General features: G+C 40.7%; 1 protein-coding gene across 6 annotated transcripts in view; it reads left to right on the top strand.

Annotated features, from left to right (window-relative positions):
- ACSL4 (acyl-CoA synthetase long chain family member 4) overlaps window positions 1-15,685 on the top strand; it is an 81,512-nt gene that overhangs the window by 27,701 nt on the left and 38,126 nt on the right. For 2 of the 6 annotated variants that reach the window (XM_020967210.2, XM_020967209.2), the window contains 2 exons: window positions 11,673-12,198; window positions 12,666-12,843. In XM_020967210.2, coding sequence (XP_020822869.1) covers window positions 11,848-12,198; window positions 12,666-12,843 — 529 coding nt within the window. In that variant the 5' untranslated portion in view covers window positions 11,673-11,847. The remainder of the gene's footprint in view (window positions 1-11,672; window positions 12,199-12,665; window positions 12,844-15,685) is intronic. The other 4 variants (XM_020967214.2, XM_020967213.2, XM_020967212.2 and 1 more) reach the window with 2 other exon arrangements.

The following is a 15,685-nucleotide window of genomic DNA, read 5'->3' as shown; positions in this document are numbered from 1 at the left end:
CTTTTAAAGAATTGTTTTGCTTGATTAGCTTTTGTACTTTCTTTTCTATTCATCCAATTGTATTTAAGAAGTTGTTTTCTTCAGTGGATTTTTGTATCTCCTTTTCCATTTGGCCAATTCTACTTTTTAAGCAATTGTTTTCTTTTTCCAAGCTGTTGACTCTTTTTTCATAATTCTGTTGCATCACTCTCATTTCTTTTCCCAATTTTTCTTCTGCCTCTCTTATATGATTTTTAAGCTCCTTTTGAGCTCTTTCATGAGTTCTTTCTAGGCTTGAGACTATATCCCGTTTTTCTTTGGGGTTTTGCCCATAGGTGTTTTGACATTGTTGTCTTCTTCTGAGTTTGTGTCTTGGTCTTCCCTGTCACCATAATAACTTTCTATGGTCAGATTTTTTTTTTATTGTTTTTTGCTCATTTTTTTTTGGCCTTTTTCCTTTCTTTTAAATTTAAGCTCTGCTCCTAGGGTAGAAAGGGCACAGTCTCAGGCGTTTTGTGCCAGGGGCTACAGGCCCTTGGCTGTTTACCTGGTGCTACACTGATGTTACCCTGAGGCCCACAGGGGACTCTCCTGTCTGGTGCTTCTCTGAGGGGGTGGGAGGTAGCTAGTGCTGCTGGAGGCAGTAGGGGTCTGGCAGCTTACCTGGTGCTGAGATGGAGTCCTAGTGCTGGTGTCTGGAGTGTGCTGAGGCTGGTGGGATGTTTCTGCATTTCCCCAGGGCTACACTAAAACACATGGTGTTCTGGCCACTAGAGGTTGCCTGTTTGTCTGGGGCTATGCTGAAGTACATGGTGGTTCTCAGACTCATATACCTTTTTAGAAAAGTAGTCATGTTTACAGATGTTGTGATGATTTTGGGGGTTTTTTTGGTGAGGCAATTGAGGTTAAGTGACTTGCCCAGAATCACACAGCTAATGAGTGTTATGTGTCTGAGGCTGGATTTGAACTCGGGTCCTCCTGAATCTAGGGCTAGTGCTCTATCCACTGTGCCACCTAGCTGCCCCTCCGATGATTTTTTTTAACATCTAAAGTACATCCAGATATTTATGGTAGCTTGTCCAATGGAAAACATTTCCAAGAGTGAAAATGTCTCTTTGCTGTAACCTCTTTAAAAGTTGTACATGAGTGTTGCAGAGCAAAAAACTTGGCCAAGTACATATCCAAACCAGACTTATGCTGGTAGTAAGGCGAAACTGGCGATTTGTTTCTGTTTGCTGGAGGTAGGGAGATGACTGGCTGATTCTCAGGGTGGTTTGGACTTCTCCATGACCTTTAGAAATTCAAACATGAGCTTGCTGCTTTCATTCACAATGTAAAATTACACACATGATCTTTCCAGCAGAGCCAATAGAGAAGAGGCCAAGAAACAATACTGAGATTCCTATACTTGAATCATTAAATTCAGGTGTGTTTAAAACCCTCAGCAGTCCAGAGTCCTGGTAACCAGGAATGATTGCTAAAGAGTTCTTTTATGATGCGAGCCTGGTCTCATGGGACAAACCATTCCCCATCACCAGCAGAATGAAGTAGTCACCTCTTTTGTTGACTTACTCAGAATGGACTTAAGAAGAGCTGAAAACCAACTTGAGATACCCGAAGAAGGCAAGCAACAGTGATCTCCATAGAAATACATCCCATATGGTTTTGGGGAAGATTGGAGCCAGTTTGATTAAGCTGCTGACATATACAGGACTTCACGGTGCAAACTGTGGTGTAAAGAAGAGAGAAAGCATTCAGTTTCTGTTGCTTAACACTTGCTTGGTCTTGGGTATGATTCTTCAGTTCTAGATCTCAGGTCGCTCAACTCTAAGGGGCTTGGGTTTTTCACCTCTAAGGTCCCTTCTGTTCTGTGATTTTTAGTCTCCTCTTGAACTGCAGTGGTAGCTGTCTTCATCTTCCTCTTTGTCTCAGCCACCCCCCAAAAAAGCCTTTTAAACAAAACTGCACAATTGCCCATCCCTCTTCTCTCCCCAAAGGCCTCTTTCTCCAGTCAGGGAAGGCCTGAGCCAGACAGGCAAGACAGAAAACATCTCTCTTCAGGCCTTAGGTCATCATCAGCAGTCTCAAAAGCGATACTTTTCAGCTGCAGTATGGAGTAAATAGCATGAAGGCGTTGAAGGAGGAGACAGGAGGGGATCTGGGTAACTGAATTTTCTTCCAAATTTGGTCTTCATTTGAGCTTTGTTAAGTGAACTTTCTTTTTTTTCTTTCTTTCTTTCTTTCTTTCTTTCTTTCTTTCTTTCTTTTTTTTTTTTTTGAGGCAGGGGTGGCCCACTTTTGATTTCCTTGGTGATGGGAAGTCTGAGGGAGGAGAATCTCTCTACCAGTGCAGACCCACAACTCCTCTGCAGTTTAGACTCTTAGCAAGTTGCTGGGTCATTCTGATATGAGTAAGTGACTTCCCAAGCACCACACAGACAGTATGTGTCTTAGAGGCTGGATTTGAACCTAGGTCCACCTGACTCTAAGACCAGCTCATTGCCTTGTATTTCATTGATTAAGAATTGCTCATCTTAGACTGCTGGACATTCTCATATTGATATTTTAAGTATAAAAATTAATTTTCTTTTTTTAATGGTGTAGTTTTTTTTGAAATTAATTTATTTTGAATTATCAACAATCACTTCCATAAGCTTTTGAGTTTCAAATTTTTCTCCCCTTCCCTCCCCACCTCTCTCCCCAAGACAGTGAGCATATACATATATATTCCTATTAAACATATTTTCACATTAGTGATGTTGTAAGTAGGAATTAGAGCCAATAGGAGGAACCACTAGAAAGAGGAAATAAAACACAACAGAAGAAGAAAAATAGCAAATAGCATGCTTCCATCTGCATTCAAACTCCATAGTTCTTTCTTTGGATGTGGATAGCATTTTCCATCATGAGGCCTTTGGAGATGTCTTAGATCCTTGTATTTCTGAGAAGGATTAAGTTTATCAATATTAGTCATTGCACAACGTGGCTGTTACTGTGTACAATGTTCTCCTGATTCTGCTCACTTCACTCAGCATCAGACCATACAAGTCTTTCCAGGTTTTTCTGAAGTCAGCCTGTTCATCATGTCTTATAGCACAATAATATTCCATTACATTCATATACCACGACTTGTTCAGCCATTCCCCAATTGATGGGTATCCTCCCAATTTCCAATTCTTTGCCACCACAAAAAGAGCTGCTAGAAATACTTTTGTACATGTGGGTCTCAAAAGGAATTTTCAGTGCTCTTTTGAGAGTATTTGTACCATTGTTTCTCTCTTCCTTAGCATTGAGAGTTGGCTGATTATGGGTGTGAGATTTGCCTCTTCACAGATGAAAGATTTTTATGGACTATTTTTATCTACCTTGCTTCTTAGGCATATTTTTTCATTTTCATCCCCTTTTAAAAATCTTATTTTTAAACTATATAAAAAAAGGAAAAAACCCAAACCTTGTAACATATGCATACCCAAGCAAAATAAATCCCCTCATTTGCCATGGCCAAAAAATATATGCCTCCTTCCACACCTTGAGGCCATCCCCTCTCTGGTAGGGGGTGAGTAACTTGCTTCCTTATCTGGTCCTCTAGAATTGCATTTTGTCATTATATTAATCAGAGTACTTAAGTATTTCAAAGTTGTTTATCTTTGTAGTGTTGTTGTTATTGTTATTTAAATTGTTCTCCTGGTTCTGCTCACCTCCCTCAGCATCAGTTCACACAAATCTTCCCAAGTTTTCTGAAACTTATCTCTTTCATCAATTCTTGTGGCATGTTGGTATTACATTCATATATCATAATTTTTTCAGCCATTCTCCTTACTTTACAGTTCTTTGCCACTACAAAAAGAGCTGCTATAAATATTTATGTACATATGGGTCCTTTTTCTCTTTCTTTGATCTCCTCGAGATATACGCCCAGTACTAGTTTTGCTGGGTCAGAGGCTATGCACAACTTAGTGATTTTGAGGGGGCATCATTCCAAATTGCTTTCCAGAATGAGTGGACCAATGCACAGCTCCACCCAAGTGTGTCAGTGTGTTTTGTTTTCCCACAGCCCCTCAAGCATTTGCCATTTTCATTTCATTAATATTGCCAATCTGATGGGTGAGAGGCAGAGCCGCAAAGTTGCTTTAGTTTATTACATTTCTCTAATTATTAGTGAGTCGGAACATTTTTTCATAGAGGTATTCATACCTTGGGTTTCTTCCCTTGAAAATTACCTATTCATATACTTTAACCATTTATCAGTTGGGGAATGGCTTTTACTCCTAGACATATTTTTACATTAGATGACAGTGCAAAATCACCAGAAATACTTCTCATGATGTAATTCTATAGGACTGAGTTTACAACAACAACAACAATGATATCAATGATTATGATAATAATAGCTGATATTTATATAGTTGCTAAGCACTTTAACATTATTATCTCATTTGATTCTCAACAACCTTGGGAGGTATTTGCTATTATTATCCACATTTTACAGATGAGGAAATGAGACAAGTAGAGGTTAAGTGCCCAGCGTTACATAGCTAGTGTCTGAGGTTGGTTTTCTGACCCAGGCCTGGCACTCTGTACTATCGTGCCATCTAACTGGGAGTGAATGACAATCACAACATGCCCAGATGAGCCAAAGTGGACAATTTGCAAGGAATAGGTTAAATCATTATGCTTTTTTGGAAAACAGCACTAGCAGAGAACCAGCCTCTTATGTAATGACAAGAAATTAAATGGCTCCTCCCAGAGCAAGTATGTGTAGTTGCCTATAAAGTTAATTTCCATTGCCCCAGTTTTCCTGCTGTCTCTCATGATAAAATCCAACTTGCTCCTATGACAGTAAAGAGATGAAGATCTACCTCCCTCCCTCCCCCGGCATGTTAGATATTGCAGTTTAGTAGCAGGAGTGTGTGTGTGTGTGTGTGTGTGGTGTGTGTGTGTGTGTGTGTGTGTGTTTCTCAATGCAGTTCATTTTCCTTTTTAGCATTTTCCCAGTTCTTGTATCTCTTTTCCACCATCAACTATCTTCCTTCTCTTCCAAACCATGCCTATTTCTTCAGTGCCTATTTATTCCCAGATTCCATACTTTTAAACATCAGGACTTTGTTCCTTTCCTTTTTCTCTTTTAATTTTAGAATTGGTTTAATAGAGTTGGGCTGTAATGTCTCAAATCCCCTGTAGGTGTCACCAATTGACATTTATCTTTTAGTTTAACTCAAACATTTATTAAGCATCTACCAAGCATGCTTGGTGCTAGAGATAAAAGAAAAAAAAAAAAGGAAAACAATTCTTATTCTCAAGAAGCTTATATTGTACCAGAGGATAAAACATGTACCCAGGATGTGTACAACATATTTTGAGAAGGGAAAGAGCACAAACAAACAACTTGGGAGGTCCAGGAAGGGCTTTATATAGGAAGTGGTACCTCTGCTGAGTTTGGCAGGAAGTTAAGGCTTCTAGTAGGCAAGGGTGAGGAAGGAGTGCATCCAGTGTGTGAGGGACAGCCTTTGATAAAGCAGGGAGATGAGATAGAATACCAAGCTGCAGGTCCATTTGGAATGAAGAGTATATAAAGAGGCATTATCTGAAACAGTTCTGGAAAGGTAAGTTGGAATCATTGTGAAGAATTTTCCATGCCCTCCTGAAGGGCTTATTATGTTTTATCATAGAAGCGAGAGGCAGCCACTGAAGATTATTGAGTAAGGTGAGACTTATTTTTGGCCTCTGAAGAAGGTGAAATACAGAGACAGGAAACAAGGAGACAATTAGGCTGTTGTAATAATCCAAATGGCAGCTAGGTGGCGCCATAGTGCATATGGAGCACTGGGCCCTAAGTCAGGAAGACTCGTCTTCCTGAGTTCAAATCTGGTTTCAGACACTTAGCAGCTGTGTGACCCTGGGCAAGTGACCACTGCTCACCCAGAAGGTCAGCCCCAAGAGCCAGCAGCAAGGATAGAGGCCCTTGTTTCCAGCATGTCTGGAAGGCAAGGGGAATCTGGCAGTCATCTTCATCAGAGAATGAGAAGGGGCAATGCTGAATGAATGGAGAGCGGGCCTTGCAGCCAACAGGACCTGAGTTCAAGTCTCACCTCTGATCCAGCCTGGCTGTGAAACCCTAGGCCAGTCACGTCCTTTCTAGGTGCTCTGCATGGCTCCCTGAGGCCGTAGATGCCAGAGAAAGTGCTAACCTGCACTGGGAGAAGGAGCTTCTTCTCTGGGAGTTCGCTATATCAGTGAAATCACAGATCTAGGTCTTCTTCCCAGCAGAGAATGCCCTGGGTTTGTGTCTCTGCCAGTACCGAGTCATGGCTAGATAGGTACCAAGTGCAGGATGGTTTCACTTCTAGAGAAGAAGGTGCAGGGGCTTGAGAAACCTCCCTCTACCCCAGGTGACTAGGGAGAATTAAGTATTCTTCCTCTGTAAATGGAGGATCTGACCAAGTGAGACTAGAGCCCTTGGAAGCCAAGGAAAGAGGTAGGAGGTGATGACCAATGCGAAAAGGCCATTGGATCTAGCAGTTATGAGATATTGGTATCTCTTGGTGCCTAGCATGGTACATTATAGATATTACTTACCCAATAAATATTTAATGAATAATGTAACAAATGCTTGCAAAATGAATATGTTTACATTTTAATTTTCTCAGAAGCAAAGCTTCATATTATATAAAATGAAATGTTATTTCATAAATTTTGCAAGTTTGACATTCTGTATGTTGACTTTACCTAGAAGAAAGAATACCTGTATGTACTTGTACCAGTACAGGTGGAAGGTGTAGGCACCATTATTACTTTACATATCCATATCCCACAATATTTCGACATTATAGAGATAGGCTCCTTGTTATAACACTCTGACCTAGAAAACACACACACACACACACACACACACACACACACACATTATGTGATGCATCCTGAGGACATTCTTAAGGCATTCTGGGAAAGCACTCATGCTAGAGCATGAAAGACCATCTTCAACATGGCTGCTGAAGTGCTTTTGTTGCTGGGAAAGGCTGGAAAGAAACTAGCAGGATGGCGACTTCAGGAATTAACATCTCTCAAGGTGATGAAGCAGACAGGCTAGGTTAATCTTGTGGGAGACTCACCCAAAAGATCAAAGTTTGTAAGAAGCTTTTCGTCTGAACTAGCTAGGCACAAGTGGTGTGGTGGTACATTGATTCTAGTCCCACTGTGGGAATCCATGTATTCCTCCTAGGTATTTTCTTTCTGACTTAAAAAAAATGATACTCTTTATTGGAGAGAATGTTGAATGGTTTAAGGTATTTTTATATAGATCATAGAGTCTAATAATCTCTGAGTTACATCTAACAGGAGCACAGAATGACTGATGAGGTATGACCAGTTCAGTTAGACCCATTGCCTAATGACTGGAGATCTGTTAGTTGTAATGCTTTCATTACTTTGGCGTGGTTGAAATTGATTTTCTGGAGAGAATTCTGGTCATTTGGAAACATCGCCTATGCTTGAATGTATGTGTGAAATGCAGACTTTCTCTTGAATGTAGCAGTTGAGTTTTCTCTTGAGTGTTTTGGGTCCATTGAAAATCTTTACCGTGCTTTGTAAAAGAAGATGTGATTTTTGTTTTTACTAAGCACTCCACCTCTTTACAAAATTCTTGGTGATGCAACATCATCTTAGCAACATAATTTGTTTAAGTAAATGGGTATCGTTGTCTTTCATCTCTTAGAAGCTCTTATAATGTTTCATTTCAAATGTAGTGAATACCAATTAAATACTTTAGATCGTGTGATGTAGAAAGTTGGTTTTTCTAAACATGGTGCTTTTGTACTCAATTCTTGATTTTAAAATTATTTATGTGCTTGCAAAATGTCATATTCAGGGCAGTGAATTCAAGTTAGATTGCAACGCGTGCTGCCATGTCCCAGGTTTAACAGCATAACATCTTCTCAGCTTTGAGGATACAATATCTTCGTTAACCCTGTTGAATTTCTTCGATTTCTCACTCATCTTTATTTGGTGGTGTGTTGCATGCTTCTGGGGAGATGGTTTCCTGTTTGGAATCCAAGCTTTGATCAGTCATTCTGTGTTGTCTGTTAACCAGAGCTTCATGTAGTAAGTACTAATGCTTGTTTCTTTTGTGGTCTAATAAACTCTGTCAGAAGCAATATTGGAAGTAACTGGAATGAATTAGCTATCAGCTATCAGACAGAAAAAATGGAGATTAAATAAATACTTAGTGATTCCTTTCCTAGGAAAATAAAAGATTTATTCTGGGATAGATACAATGGTATGCAGGACAAAGACCGATATTCAAAATTGATGCCAAAGTGGCTTTAGTCAATATATCTCCTCCACTCCTGGGGGTGTCAGCATGGCTACATTCACAGGCTCTCCCACACATGCAGTCATCTTCAGCAACACGGACACACTGCCCCTAGCCACCTAGGTCACAAAATGCATCCCTTGAGAACAAGAAGGACTAAGTGTGTTTCTGTAAGACCCTTGTTCTGCTAAAGGGAGGTTGTTAGTATCATCATCTTAAATATAAAGGGTCACTGTTTAAATTCTAAGGTAAGGGAAAGGCATTAGAAGCCTTATGTAGTATATGACTTGGGTAATCCCCATTCTTTTATAACTTCTTTCTCTGCATAACAGAGAGATTTTCCAGCTTTATGTAGCAATGTAATGTGTTCACATGCATAACCGGAGAAGTTAAATGGATTCTATGTAACTTTGGCATGAAGAAAAGATTTTTAAAGTATCTAAAGTTAGATAGCTGCTCCCAATCCATAGGGTTTTAATGAGCAATGATACCATGCCCTCAAATCAATAATATACATTTTCACTTCATTTGAACACACACACATGCTGGTTTGTTCTTTTCAACAACTCTACGAATTATATTGGTGTAGGTATTATCATCATCCCTAACTCTTAGAAGAAGAAACTGAGACAGAGAAGTTGAATAATTTGCCTTACCTATCACACATGTTAGTGGAATTGGAATTAGAAAGTAGATCACCTAATTCCTGGTTTGATATTCCTTTCCAGGATAGCTTTTATTTTATTTTATTTCATTCAGTCTATTCTATCAGTAGGATTTTTTTGAGTTCTCACTGGATCGTGAAATTTTCATGCACAAGTTACTCCATTTTATGGAGTAGATTTTGTAAAGTAAATCCTGCCTTTTCATTTATTTCACCCCCACCCTCCATCATATCAGAGATATATTAACATGGATAAAATCTCCCAGTAGATTGACTGGAAAAAACCTCGGACAAGGAAGGGGTTAAGATCTAGGCAGTCCCCTGCAGTGCCTGGTCTTGTAACACATGCCCCCTAGCAGTTTTTCCTCCCTGCCTGTTATTGCCTCTTTTACTGATCTTTCCACACAGTAGAGATTAATTTCATTCTTAAGAGTGCCTTGCAACGCCTCATTTGAGGGTCCCAGAACTCTGAGTACTTTTAGGAAAGGCCTTCCCTCTTTGGGTCCATTTCTTTGTCCTGGGAAGGGGGACAACTTTGTAATTTAAAATACTCAAGTTGTGGTGGTCTGGGTCCTTTGAAAAAGGACCTCTCATGTTTTTAGCGCTAAAACACAAAAGAAGACATTGATGCTGGTCTTCAAGGAACTTAAAATGTACTTAGCAAAAGCCCATCTGAGTCCAGAAACTACCCAAGGTAGTCTGTAGGCCCAGCCAAGTGGTAAATTCTCAGGAGCCATTTGCCACATACCTTTGGGTTCCCAGCACCTAGCACTCCATGACAACTAGCAGGCTGGCATTCAGGAAACGCTCATTGGTGATGGCATAATCACATTCTAGAGTATACAGACAGAGACTAAGGACTATAGGAATTCCAGGAAGGGAAAGACTGTTGAGGATGCTTCATGAACAGGTGGGCCTTTGAAGGAAGAGGGGGAAGGGATGGGAATAAGCATATAGATAGTGCCTACCGTGTGCCAGGGACAATGCCAAGTAATTTACAAACATTATCTCATTTGATCCTCACAACAACCCTGGCAGGTAGGTTCTGTTGCTATTATTCTAATTTACAGATGGGGAAACTGATAGAGTTTAAGTGACTTGCCCAGTGTTCCACATCTAGGAAGTTTCTGAGGCTGGATTTGAACTCTGGTCTTCATGATTCTAGGCCTAGACCTCTGTCCACCCAGCTGCCCTGAAGTCAAGGCTTTAGATAGAGAAGTTTGATCTGATATTTTGGGTTGAGGGTGGGGGTAGGGACTGTGAGACACAGAAACCATTATTTATTTGTGAAGACTAGTGTAAGGAGACTGGCTTGAGCAGAACTGAAGATTCATAGAGGAAAGGAGTGAGAAATAAGGTTGGCCATGGAGGCTACCAGCCCACCAAGGACAGGGGCTACCGAAATGTGGGCTTTGCCACTCTGTATTTGTAATTGACTAGTAGTTCATGATAGCTTTAAACGTTCTTAAAGCAATAACAGAAGTTGGCTTTCCTTTCTCGACTTGAAAAGCTTATTTTAGCAGAAGCAGCACCAGCCTGGTTTTTAAGCTGCTGATTCTGCTATAACCCCTTCGCTGAGCCTCAGTGGCTTCAGATTTATTATCATATATCATATATTATCTACCTGGCTTGAGGCCTCAGACTACCTCTCCAGTCTTGCTTCCTACCACTCTCCAACACGTAGCCTCTGTTTTGTGCAGGCCAGTCTCCTCTTACCCCCCCCCATCATCCCATTATGCACCTTGGCTGGTTTGCTCATTTGTGCAGGCTAGGTCCCCACCTGGAATGCCTCCCCTGCATCTTAATCCATCCCTATCCAAAGTCCTGACCTAGTTTTCAGAACCCACCTCTTCCTTGAAGCTTCCCCGACTAGTCTAGCCCTTAGTGATCCTCCCGTTTCTTCAGAGTGCTACTACATTAAGTATATACCATACCATTTAACACTTGGGTATTATGTAATGTTTGTTTGTTTGTCTCATGTGTTTCAGACTTGCCTCCCCAACTAGGTTGTTGTGAGCAGGCACCTAGAGGGTTCAGATCGTGATTTTCGTATTTGCCCTCTCCCCCTGGACAGTGCTGAAAAGATAGGCCCTCAAAAAGTTACTTGGGATTTATATTGTTCCTTCATGGGGCAGAAGGTAGCAAGTAGAGTCAGTTTCAGAGAACTGAATTCCATTTTGTTTTTTAATGTTCTGAGCGATTCTGGTAGCTTGGGGCTATCAGCTAGGCACAAATAAGGAAAAATCACCTCAAAGAACAGTCCATAAAAGTATCACTAGTCCTTGAATAGAAATTTTCTGTTTGGATCCAACATCTATGACTGTTTTAACAGTTCTGGTTGTAGCACAATTATTTGAGTCAAATAACTGACCTTTGCCATATTTAACCATATTTACTCATGTAAATCTTTGTTTAGGATTATTCCACCACCTTGCAAAATGGAACGATTAAAACACATTGGTGTATCCTAAAAACCTAGAAAAAAATGAAAGAAAAATGTTGAAATTAGTCTAAGAAAATCTTTTTTTTTCCCTTCACAATAATGAACAAACATGGAATGCTTTTTTCATGCCAGTTATTTCAGCTTTCTGTGTTGAGTTTCATAATAAGATAGAGTCGGTAAGGACTAAAGCGGTGAAATTCATGGTGCTGTTACCTTGTTAACTTTCTTTTATTTTTGTTTTCCCTGCTCTCTGCCTTGGTCCTCATCTTCACCTACAGGTGTATTTTATTGTCGGCTTCCAAAGATTACTAACTTCTATCTATAACTTTAAAATTGAACTGCCTTGGCTATCCTGCTGTTCCTATAGCTGCTTCCATTATTGCCTTCTTCAAAGAACACTCAAAACCCAAAGAATAACAAAAGACAAACACCATTTTTAGAAGTCTTTCCACAATGAAACTTAAGCTAGATGTGCTTACCATTACTTTGTTCCCTATCCACTTGTTAATATACATATACAGTGCCCTTATATTTATTCCATGGTATTTTTTTACCAATGCCAAGAAGAAAAGCACTATGGCAAAACGAATAAAAGCTAAACCCACCTCAAACACGCCTGGAAGTCCATATCGCTCTGTCACCCACTTCGACTCACTAGCTGTGATCGACATCCCTGGAGCAGACACCCTGGACAAATTGTTCGATCATGCGGTAGCTAAGTTTGGGAAGAAGGATTGCCTTGGGACCAGGGAGCTGTTAAGTGAAGAAAATGAAATGCAACCAAATGGAAAAGTGTTTAAAAAGGTAAACTCAGATTTTGTGATTGTAAAAGGTAGGTGGCAAGTTTTTTTAAGCAGGTAAGAACTTTTCATTTTTATTGGTATCCTTTGTTTTGATATCACTTCCATTTATGAATATATCCAACCCTGGGAGTCATCCATTGCAACAAAGAATTTGAAAAGAGGGAGGAGGGTGGGGAAAAGCAATTCAGAAAATTCAGAGTCCACACATCAACCAAGTCTGATTTTTGCATTGTTCCCCCACCCTTGGAGGAAAAGACATTTCCTTACCTTTAAGTATGCTGGTATTTTGTTACAGAATTTTATTCCCCCTCCTTTGGTAACCCAAAGAAAGTAGCTTGCATGATCTTTTAGAAATGTTCGTAGTGTTTATATTTGAACTTGAAGGTGTTTTTAATATTCCTCGCTTTGAAATTGTTTTGTATTTTGCTTGCCTGAATGGCTGTGCCAATATGAGTTTTGCTTCAACAGTTAATCCTAGGAAACTATAAATGGATGAACTATGTCGAAGTGAACCAGAGAGTGAATAATTTTGGCAACGGACTTACTGCATTAGGCCTGAAACCAAAGAGCACAATTGCCATCTTCTGTGAGACCAGGGCAGAATGGATGATTGCAGCACAGACCTGTTTTAAGTATAACTTTCCTCGTGAGTGTTCTGGCCTCTTTTTTTAAAGACATCATTTTATCAGTCATCCTAATTGTACTTTCTTTCAATTTATGTTTGATGTATTCCTCTCTTTCTCCAAAATCATATGGATTTAACAGCATTAAATTGTTGACTGAAGAATCTATGAATTCCCTAAGAAGCTAGTACTCTTATGACTGAAGTCATGATTTATAGCTGTATTTTCAGTTGGCTTGGAATCTTTTCCTGAATTCCTTTTACCAAGTTGTAATCAGAACAGAATTTTTGTTTTGTTAACTACTCTGGATAATTTTATACAGTGCCTGGTACAGGGGTGGGGAACCTGGGGCCTCAAGGCCACATGTGGCCTTCTGGGTCCTCAAGTGTGGCCCTTTGACGGATTCAGAGGGCAAGGATTTGTTCTGTGAAGCTTGGCTTCAGGCCTGGCACATAGGAGGCACTAATAAATGCTTGTTGATTTTATTTGAATCTTTCAGAAGACTTCAATATACTCAATTGTTCATCATACATGTATCTTACACATGTAATAAAACTTGAATTGACATGAAATGTATTAGGTAGGAAATCTTTTAAAAAGTTTTATGATCCTTAAAATATCTTTCTGCAATTCATATAAGAAATGAAATGACTCTCTGGTGATAGCTAGTTTATATTACAGAAAAGTAATAATTCCTACCTGTGTTAGGTATTTCTAATACCTGCCATGGAGTTGACTCCTGAACCAGATAGCACCACTAAGTTTCCAAAAGGAATAGATCCATGAACCAGAACTGACCTGGAGTCCTCATGGATTTGCCAATACCAAAGGGCTAATGGTAGAAGGTGGACTGCTCTGGGGAGACCACATCTGGGCCAAGCCCACTGGTGTCAGCTAGAAGGAAAATGACAGAGAATGTGGACTGGCAGCATTCAGTCATCTGACACTGGGAAGAACTGGATTTCTTAGTTATAAAACAGTAGAGATGAAGAGAGATAGGGGTGGGGAGAATGGGGTGGGGAGGAAGGGAAGGAGGTAGAGGGGGGAGAAGAGAGGGAAAAAGGCAAGGGAGAGGGAAGAGAGGGTGAGGAGGGGAAGGAGGGGAAGAGGAGGGAATGAGAGAGGGAAGAAAGAATGAGATAAAGAAAGAGCAAGAGAGGGGAAAAGGGAGTGAGGGAGAGGTACAGAGGGACATGAAGAAAAATGGAGGGAGAAGTTGAAGGGTAAGGCTAACATTTCTAAGATTCTGGATGCAGAATAAATTAATGGCAGGTAGGAACTGTGAGGCAGGGTCCTTCAATGAATAATTTACTCTTGAAAGCTACAAGGCCAAGCCAACGGGTTATCTCAGTCTCCACAGAAGCTGTTCCCAAACTTTCTCCCTCCATTTAGAGCAGATAAGCTAGAGCATGAGAACTGGTCAATAAATACCATAAATAAGCTTACGAGGCTTTAATCATTTTCTCAAACATTCAGAGCTCCTCCCGTTTGTTTGTACAGTGACCCCTCAATTTCCTTCATCTGTGAAATTGAGGGCTGATAAATTAATCATAAATTCCTTCAGTGGGTTTTTGGTAGCCCGGCTGCCAGTCATGCCCCACTCCATGCTTTAGTAAATGTTCTTCAGAAGTTGTGATCCAAAAACTCGGAATATTTTTGTGGCCAACTTGTGGTCCAACTGCTGCTGCTGAAGCTTTCTGATCTTAGTGAGATTGGGCCCCAGACAACAGGCCCTCAGAGCTTATCTCTTTGACTGCAGCCCAGATATTTCTAGCTTGGTAAGACATGCCAGAGTTTGCAGTCTTTTGGCATAGTGTTTGAGAACCCAGGGACATCTGTGTCCTCTGATGAAGCATTGCAATACAACTTGACCATGGAGAGAAAGGAGTTCTTTTCAAATACTCAGGAATACCTGCTTTCTAAGCTGTCTTCTTCCATTTGCTAGCCTCTGCACAGACTTTCCTCTGGGCTGGACATGTACTCCTTTCTGACTCGACCCTACCTTTTAGAGTCCCTGGCTTCCCTCAAAGCTCAGTTCAGTTGGCATCCCTTGCAGAAGGCCTGTCCTGCCCTCCCCACTTCCAGGGCCTTCTCGTGCAAAGTCCTTAGAACAGAATTTTCTGTATTACATACATGCTGCTTCTCACCCAGCCCATCCCTACCCCCACCCCTAAATAGATCTCTAAGTGCTTAGAGAGCTGGGAATGTTAATCTCTATATCCCCAGTGACTGGCACATAGTAGGCACTTACTAAACGCTTAGTGAAAATGAAAAGGGTATCACTGCAGGGGAATGGTCTGTGCATTAAGAAGCTTCTTTGGGGCAGCTCTTTAAAGGATGAGTTGGAGAAGGGAAAGATTAGAGGCAGGGATGCCAGTTGGGGGCCTATTAAAATTGCCCAGTGAGTATGGGTGGCTAGGTGGTGCAGTGGATAGAGCACCAGCCCTGAAGTCAGGAGGACCTGAGTTCAAATCTGGCCTCAGACCAAACACTTGACACTTAGTAGCTGTGTGACCCTGGGCAAGTCAGTTAACCCCAGTTGGCTAAAAAAAAATGTCCAGTGAGAGATAAGTAGGGTCTGAATGGTAGAGGTGATTCTGTGAATAGATAGAAAGGAGAGGATGCAAGAGACAGCAGAGTTCAAATCAACAAGATTTGGCAGTTGGCTGGATGTGGGAAGATGAATGAGAAGGAAGAATCACAGAATGAGGAGGGAGGGATGAGAGAGAGGAAAGGAGGGGGGGGAATCTCAGCCTCTTTTTCCACTCATATGTGAATGAGAATCCCATATAGAATATTACTAACAAGGGATCATTCAGTCTTTGCTGAAAGACTTCTGTTGAATATAAAGCCCACTGCCTCTTG

This window comes from Phascolarctos cinereus, unplaced genomic scaffold (assembly GCF_003287225.1).
Source record: "Phascolarctos cinereus isolate Bilbo 61053 unplaced genomic scaffold, phaCin_HiC Scaffold_8;HRSCAF=390, whole genome shotgun sequence".
NCBI classification, from domain to species: domain Eukaryota; kingdom Metazoa; phylum Chordata; class Mammalia; order Diprotodontia; family Phascolarctidae; genus Phascolarctos; species Phascolarctos cinereus.
Note: the sequence above shows the minus strand (reverse complement) of the source record. Positions and strands in the feature narration are given on the sequence as shown.